This window comes from Alligator sinensis, unplaced genomic scaffold, assembly GCF_000455745.1.
Source record: "Alligator sinensis unplaced genomic scaffold, ASM45574v1 scaffold872_2, whole genome shotgun sequence".
Lineage (NCBI taxonomy): Eukaryota > Metazoa > Chordata > Crocodylia > Alligatoridae > Alligator > Alligator sinensis.
This window is the reverse complement of record NW_005842132.1, coordinates 792,894-801,202: the sequence shown is the minus strand read 5'-3', so window position 1 is coordinate 801,202 and position 8,309 is coordinate 792,894. Positions and strand designations below refer to the sequence as shown.

The 8,309-nt window shown below is 52.4% G+C and overlaps 1 protein-coding gene across 8 annotated transcripts in view; it reads left to right on the top strand.

The window, feature by feature from the left end:
* Positions 1-8,309, top strand: part of FOXP4 (forkhead box P4) — a 124,450-nt gene that overhangs the window by 85,425 nt on the left and 30,716 nt on the right. For 6 of the 8 annotated variants that reach the window (XM_014520583.2, XM_025205821.1, XM_025205823.1 and 3 more), the window contains 4 exons: positions 211-361; positions 1,564-1,768; positions 2,152-2,256; positions 6,357-6,444. In XM_014520583.2, the coding sequence (XP_014376069.1) occupies positions 211-361; positions 1,564-1,768; positions 2,152-2,256; positions 6,357-6,444 (549 nt within the window). The remainder of the gene's footprint in view (positions 1-210; positions 362-1,563; positions 1,769-2,151; positions 2,257-6,356; positions 6,445-8,309) is intronic. The other 2 variants (XM_025205820.1, XM_025205822.1) reach the window with 1 other exon arrangement.

The window sequence follows — 8,309 nt, the reverse complement described above, 5'->3', positions numbered from 1 at the left end:
TCTTCCGATAGATCAAAGCCTCTGTCTGTCTGGGCCACGTGCTGAGTGGGCACAGAGGACCAGAGACCGGGACGTGAGGGTCCCTGGCTCCGGCATGCAGGGCTGAGGCTGGGCTCTGGCGCTGCAAGCATCAGGCCACCTTGTTCCATGCCAGGCCTGTGCTGCACGGTGGAAAAGGATGTGGTTTGATTTTTTCCTTTTGTCTCCCAGCAGCCATTAGGGAATAAACAGCTGGCGTTCCAACAGCAGCTCCTGCAAATGCAGCAGCTGCAGCAGCAGCACCTGTTAAACCTTCAGCGACAAGGGCTGGTCGGCCTTCAGCCGGGGCAAGGCACCGTCCCCCTGCAGACCCTTCCGCAAGGTAACGCACGCGGGAAACCTCCTTCTCCCTCTCCTAGGCTTGCAAGGCTGATGGCTGAGCTCGGAGGCAGCCGGCGCTGGGGGTGGAGGGACTCCTAGGAATTTGGGCCGTGGCTGGGTGCTCTCGGTGTTGCTCACAACTGCGGGTGCGGGCTCTCTGGGACGGGCGGCAAAGATTCGTAAAACAGACAGCACTGAAATCTCTAAGGAACGGCTGAGTTTAGCTGTATAAGTTCAGGGCTTGCATCTGCTGCTGTTGAGGAGACCTCTGGGAATTAGCTCCTGCTGCTATTGAGGTTGCAGGTGGGTCCTGAGTTTGCGGGTACTGCTCTGACTGACAGAAGCTCCAGTGGGGCTTGGGAGCCGGCCGGTGTGTGGGATGCGTGTGCAACGGCTGCGGTTGAACGAGCTCCGTACCAAGGGAGGGATGGTCCTTTCAGGGTAGGGGCAGAGGCCAGAGCGAGGCACCGCTTCCTTCACAAAATCCACATTCACCCGGGACCCCTGGGTTTTGGACATATACTGGGAAATGCCTCATAGATTGCTGTGAGAGTCGGGATCCTTTTGAGCCAGGCCTGGGCCAGCTCGTTTCTGGAAACTTGCAGACCCCACGGTTGGGAGGGGAAGCTTGGGCAACGCTGGGCAGCGCCCACAGAGCATCATTGTGGTTTGGGCCCATCAGACCCCAGTACTTTTGGGGTGAATGGGTGAGCCTCATAGAGCAGAGCCTGGAAAGAGGGTTCCTTCACATCCTTTGCAAACCAGACCCACACGGACATAAGACAAAGCAGTGGGCTGGGGAAACCGGCACTTCTGTTACCTCTTCTGGGGAGAGATTGCGCTCAACTAACTAGCTCCCTATTAGTGAGCAGTGGCAGGCTATTGGCAATGCCCTTTTCTCCCCTGCTTTTACCGATGGGGTGTTCTGGGTACTCCTTGTAGTTGAGGTTCCCTTCTGATAACAATTGCCTGTGATCACAGGGGCTGGATTCAAAGGCTCAGAGGGCCCTTTCCAGCCCTGGGTTGGCTTTCTAGCCAGCCCTCTTGCCAGACTTTGATTCAGCTGAGAACCACATTTCATTCACAAGGTCTGAGAGATCTCGATGCAGGTGGCTTGGATTCTCCCAATGAATATCTGCCCCCTTTTCTGTGCCTACAACTGTTGTTTTCCTTTCTCCCCTTCCAACCCGCTCCCCCATGTAGCTGTGTGTCCCTCAGACCTCCAGCAGCTGTGGAAAGAGGTCACCGCTACCCAGCCTGTAGAAGACAGCATCAAACAAGAGGGCCTTGACCTCACCACCAACACTTCCAATTCTACCTCGTTTTCGGCCGCCAAGGTCTCGCCTCCCATTTCCCATCACTCTCTTCCCAATGGACAGAGCACCATGCACACACCAAGGAGGGACAGGTATGACCCGGCAGGCCTGCTCTTCTGTTTTGCCATGTAGGTGTGTGAGAAGAAGGACTAGTTAGCTAGGAGATGGATGATTTATGTCATGGGGAGCAGCACGGAGGGGAGATTCTGGGCACCTGGCTTCCCTTTCCAGTCCTGCTAGTCTTGGGCAAATTGCTTGATCTCTGTGGCTCACGGCTTACCCACCAAGAAAAATGAGCTATGGTGGTGCCTGCCAACCTCAAAACCTTGAATGGTGGACTTGGAGGGCCTCAAGAAAGGAGCTAGGAGATGACTTAATACCATGGGGTGGGCTCTGTTCCCAAATACTCCCCTGGGATATCTAGAAGCTGGTCTGCCGTGTTCAGAAACTGCAGTGTAACCCTCTCTCATTGCAGCTCTTCTCACGAAGAGATCCCCGGCTCTCACCCTCTCTACGGACATGGAGAATGCAAGTGGCCTGGTTGCGAAACCCTCTGTGAGGACTTGGGACAGTTTGTCAAGTAGGTCGCCCTCCTCTTGTGCGTCTCCCGTGTTGTCACTTCATTTGTGCATCTCAGCTAGGTCTAAGCAGCTCCTCCAGCGGTTTGCAAGTCCCCTTGTCCTCAGGAGCCCTTACCTGTTGCTAACACGCTGGATTTCAGTCCTGTGTTAGACAGAAAAGACGTTGGCAGCTGTTGTAAAACCAACTGAGATAGGTCAGAAAATCCATTATCTTCCTCCCTGCTCACTTCTTGGCTCAGGCTGAGGTCATGGTCTCTTCAGAGACTACGGGTGTCGTTAATTCTCTGGCTAACATTTTCCAGCAGTGGCTAGTGATTTGGGGGTATCCAGGGTGACACCTGAAAAGGAGGCTGATTTCCAGACAGACAAGTGTTTCCTTGTCTCTGAAGAGTCAGGCACCCAGAATCACCAGCCACTTCTGGAAGACCTTAGCCTCAGTCTCTCTACCCAAGTTCCCCCGGTGAAAATGGGTATGATCATGTTCCCTTCCCTCCCACCTTGTCTTGAAGTTAGTATTTTCACAGTTCAGCCAGCCAGCCAGCTTCACCATAGGCTTTGGTGCATGATAGCCACATCAGGGTCCCCCCACCCAAAAAATCGGAGTCTCCCCGGGACGTGTGGGAGCAAGATGGGTGACGGAGATGGTCTGTTCTCGAGTAGAAGACTGTGAAAGGGGCCAAGAAAAATGATGGTAGTTGAGCAGGAGCTGGGGGCAGGGAGAGAGAAGACAAATAAGGAAAGTTTGCAGCTCACCCTCGTCTGGAAAAAAAAAAAAAAGAGAGAGAGAGCAGGAGCACACGAGAGAAGAGAAAGAAGCAGATGGCAGCGCGGCAGCCTGCTGACACCGTTTGTGGGCTCTGTCACTGACTGATTAACTCCGCTGTCTAAGAGCCCTCTGCTAGCGTCAGGGTCAAACAAATTGTTTTCACGCTTCGTCAGAGGTTTACTTAATTAGTTCATTTGCAATTAGATCTCTTTGTAGCTGGGATTTTTAGCAAAGACATCAGAAGAAACTGACGGGTTTTCTTTTCTTTTCCCTTTTTTTTTATTTTTTATTTTTATTTCTTTCTGTAGAGGGGGGTGCTTCTATCTCCCCTCCACGCCCCCTGCACTGAAGGGGATGCTGTGGGAGTCGGGGCTGAGATGCGCGGTACGTGCATGTGTCTATTTGTGTCGGAGAGATTTTGCTTTGCAAACAGCACATCAGCTGATTGCTCCGGCAAAGCAGCCTGCCCACCCCACCCCCCTCGTTCAGGCAGGGGCCAGGGGGCTGGGCGGGAGGGAGAGGCGGGTAGCAGATAGCAGAACAGGTGCCAGCTGCAGTGGATACCAAGGCAGACTCTAGGAGGTGGCAGAGAAGATGTGACGGTTGTGTATCTAGGGAGGAGGGATAATAGGGAGGGAAAAGCAGCTTTCTTCAGAGGAAACCAGCCTTTCCCTCCCCTGAGTGCCACTTGCAGCCAGTGGTGCCGTGCTGGAAGGGCAGGGGGCATGTAGGGCATGTCTTGCAGTATGTGACAAAGTGGGGGAGAAGCCACAAAACCTGCTACCTAGAGGTTAAAGCAGGAGGTGGGCGAGTCAGGACTCCCAGGCATTATTCCCTTCCCTGCCCCTGACTCGCTGCATGACCTTGGCAGAGGATTCTGCCATCTTCCAAGCTGTAAAACCCATCTAGTGCTTAACCTGCCTCCTGAGGAGGCGGCAAATAGCAACAGGCCCCACCTGCAAGGTTTGGTGCATGTTCCTCTACATGCAAAATGGTGCAGGGGTGGGGGTGGTGAAGCTAAAGTCATTCACATTCATAAAGGCCTTTGAAACCCTTTTATATAGAGCCTTTACGTAGCACAGTCATGTGAAGAGCTTCTAAACAGCTGACAAGTCCTGCCAGTATCAAGCGCTCTGATTTACTGACGTGCCAAGAGGTTAAGTGACTAGCCCAGGATCACGTGGCAAGGCAGTGGCAGGGCTGGGAACTGCTGTATCTCTAGAGAGCCCATCTGGGGAGCTACAGGGCACGCTGGAGGCAGCAAAGCATTGAGTAGGCCAGGGCCCCGTGTTTATTTGTAAGCAATGAGAAGGGAGTGAGATCAGAGCATAGCGGGTGGAGCTGGCAGAAGAGAAAAGAAGGGGCAAAGGTTCAACAGGGGAAGGCAGGGCACGTGGCTTCCAGCTTTGATAGTGCTGCTGGTGGCAGCAGCCTGTGATGGGACATCTCAGGGAGCACAATTTGCTCTTACCCTCAGCGCCCAGGCAGGCATAAACCCACTCTGCCTTTGTTCTGTAGCTCTGCTTGACATAGGGCAAGAGGTTTGATCTGCTGAGAGCCGCAGAGCTGTGCAGGGGGTGGGGGGACTGATGGAGAGCCAGCGTGGCTTGAGAATAAGGGGAACAAAGTGCGGGCCTTGGAGCTTGGGAGAAAAAGGTGGGCATGGAGAAAAGGCAGAAGTAGGTTGCAGGTGGGGCAGAGCACTCGCCGTCCAGGGGGGGAAGGAACCGGAGAGTTCCCTGTGCTCACTTGCTCACCGATGATGTTGGAGATCTACCTGGTCTGTGTCTTCACCAAACCCCTTTCAGCACCTGCTAAAGAGCCTGAACCAGAGACCCCAGATTTGCAAGGCCAAGGGCCTCTTGGAGCGGCGCTGGTGTTTGCCACGTGCATTTAAAGCAGCAAAACTCAAGGCAGCCCTGATGTTTCCTTGCACTGAGGTGAACCCGGCTGTGAAGGAACTGGTGCTTGGGCAGAGTTCACCTGCACCCTAGCTGAACTCAGCTGCCAGGGGAGGCAGGCTCTGTGCTGTGCTGCAGGGCTCAGAAAGCCACGTCTGCATTTGCCTTGAGGTCTGTGCTTTAGTGAGATGGGAGCCAGGGAGGGATAATGCACAAGGGCATGGTGGGGGCAGGATTTATTCCTGGGTGGTGGGTGATCCTAGTCTGAGATTGAGGAAGAAGCAAGGAATCCTATTCCAGGGAAAGCCAAGAGCCAGCAGCTGTCCCAGAGGGAGCTCCCTTCTCCCGAGATCTGTGCCAGCAGCAAACCCTGCCCATCTTGCCATGCTGATCTGCCTTCGTGGCTAGTACCTGCTGCTTCCCTCCTGTTGAGTAACGTTCGCCGGCCCTGGAACATCATGCCTTATCACATGCCGGCTTGCCCCTGACTCACATTTATTTACACAAACAAGTAAGGGCCAGTTTCAACTCATCCATGAGCCCTGCCGGGAATACTGGCTTCATCATAAGAAGGTCTTTGCGGGGGAGGGTGTCACAGGTTTAATGTTGTGATTGAAAAGAGAGGAAGGCTAATAAAGGTCCTTTGCAGGGGAGGGTGTCACAGGGTGATTGTTGTGACTGAAGAGAGGAAGGCTGGTCTTGTGGTAGAAGCATGGGACCTCAAGTCAGGAGGCCCGGGGCCTGTGCTCAGCTCTTCTGCTGACCTGCTATGTGACCTGGGGCTTGTCACTTCCCCTCTCTGGGCAGCTGATTCTCTGTCTGTAAAATGGAGCTTCCTGCCCTCCCAGAGAAGACAGGCATGGGACTGAAGGCATTCGTGTCTGTGAGACACCAAGGAGGATGAGATTCATCCACTGCCTTCGGCGAGTTCCTTCCAGGATGCAAGCGGCTCTCCATAATGCTCCTTTGTCTGCCCTGGAAACCTGTTTCTCTGGTAGAGTCAGTCTGGCAAGGTGCATCCTAGACGCAGGGTTTCTCCATTGGGCTTAACGTGCCAGTTGTGTGCCTACACACTAAGCACTCGCACATCCTGCTGGGCTCGGCATGCCAAGCACAGATGGAGAACACACACCCCCTACAGGTACCTGATTGTCTTCTGTTTGGATGGATGCCATTGCACGCTACAGCCGAGACATCCAAGGTACTGCTGGGCAGGTGGTTGAGAGGTGTGGTCCAGCAGGTAGGGCACTGGCCTGGGGATTGGAAGACCTAGGGTCTAACACATCTGTAAAGCAGGCAGCAGATCAGGGCACCTGAAATGCATAGAATAGGTTCCTGTTGGCTATAATAGGATGGACTAATAGGAGGTGCTTTGTGTCTCAGAAAGCTCTGTGCATGGCTCAGCTATAAAAACCTGGTGTTTCTTTTCTAGACACCTCAATACGGAACATGCACTTGACGACCGCAGCACGGCTCAGTGTCGAGTTCAGATGCAAGTGGTACAGCAGCTGGAAATACAGGTAGGTGCAAACCACAGACACTCAAAAGGATGGTATTAAATCCAGCTTGTTTTCAACCTTGGATGACTCGAGCTGCCATTTGCCAATGGCTGAGCTAATGTCCATAGTGAGGAACTAGGTAGGGCAGGAGATTAGTGATGGGATAACCACCAGACCACCACCATCTTGACTTTACCCTACTGGCTGAAAGTCACCGATGTCCTTGCAGTGGGTGGGTCTCCACATTAAATTGCACTGTTGCAGTTGGCCATCGTTTTTGGTAGTCTCAGGTTGACCAAGGCTGAGAGGATGAGTTACACTCCAGATGGTGGCTCACTGCCGCTCCTGCTAATATGAGCTGTTGCATGAACAAAACCCCTCAGGCCATAGCATATTAGCCTAGCACGTTTTACCAGGGCTAAGTGAATCTGAGAAATAAAAGGCCCCTTGTCTATTAACCATGGTGATGTGCCTCGGTAAGGATCACTTCATATGGAAAGACACCAGTTATGCCTGCAAATTAGGCACACATTTTGCTGCGTGATTATTTAATATGCCTCTTCCAAATTTAACATCTGATATGCCGCTGCTCCATAAGGCAGAGGAAGAGGGGCCTATTCAAGGGAGTGCAACAGGTGTGTATTTGTGTAGAGAGGGAGGGGATCAACTTCTCAAACACTGGTTGTGTATAAGGGCTACCAAAGTTTGAATGCTTGGACATTTCCCCCACCCCAAACAATCCTCCCCCATCTATATATCTAGATTTATATATGTTGGCCTAGACCAAAAGAAAGAAGGTAGCAAAGTAACCAACATTAGGATGAGAGGGTCAGAGTTTCAAGTTGAAATGCTGTGCAAGGTGGATACCTAATTCCTCCAAGGGCCTTCACAAGTCCCAGCGAGAACACCCCATGCATCGTGCATATGCATCTATAGCCTGGCGGAGGGGGAGGAACAGCTGCTAGCATGTAGTGACCATGCATATAAATGAGAGAGAGAGAGATTGTGTTTGTGTACGTGGATGTGGTAGTGGAGTGGTCACAACCCATGGGATATGCAATGGTTCATAGACAATTCTAGAGCTAGATCTTAGTACTGCTGAAGTAATACTACCTGCTGGCTGTTCAGCTCTTTGGAAAATCAGGTCACTTATTTAGGTGATTTTTCTAACCTAATTTTAGACTCCTATTTTTGGCAGTCCAGACCTGCATATAGTGCGGTTCATACAATCTTCTCTGTCCCCAAAGTGCTTTACATAATTGGTTAACAGAAGAGACAAATTCAGAGGAAGTAGAAGTTTTCAGGTGAGGTCTGAGAAGGGATGGGAAGTCAAGGCAAGAGAGATACAGAGAGACCGGTGAGAGGAAAGGGCTCTTTTCCTAGCGCAGGTAAGGCTGTAGGGGGGGACATTAGTGCCAGAGAGAAAGGGATGAAATCTGTGGGGCCTTTTTATGCCAAGTACAATATTGAAAGGGCACATATGCGGGGCATAGGAGATTCACATCCTCAACTCCCTGGTGCCAGGGCTGTATATATTGCATGATATGTGCAATAGTTCCCAGGGAGCTGCAATGGGCATTGATTGCTCAGGGGGATGTACATGTTCATTGCTGCTGTTCCTCTGTCTGCACACACTTACCTGGCAGATCCCAGCACTGGTACTCCTGTAGCTCGCTGTGGAGGGCATGGGAGGCTGTGTGGCTGCTAGATTATATAGGTGCTGCAGAGGCGGGAGTAAAAGTGCTGCCTTTATCCCATGGCCTCATGTGGCTTTCGGCAGCAGGGGTATCAGTCTGATCTGTGGGGAGCCAGCAGGACTTGATCCAGGCTCCTGGCAGCCTCCAACAGGAGCTGGAGCAACAGAGGGCGAAGTCTGGGAAGGTCAG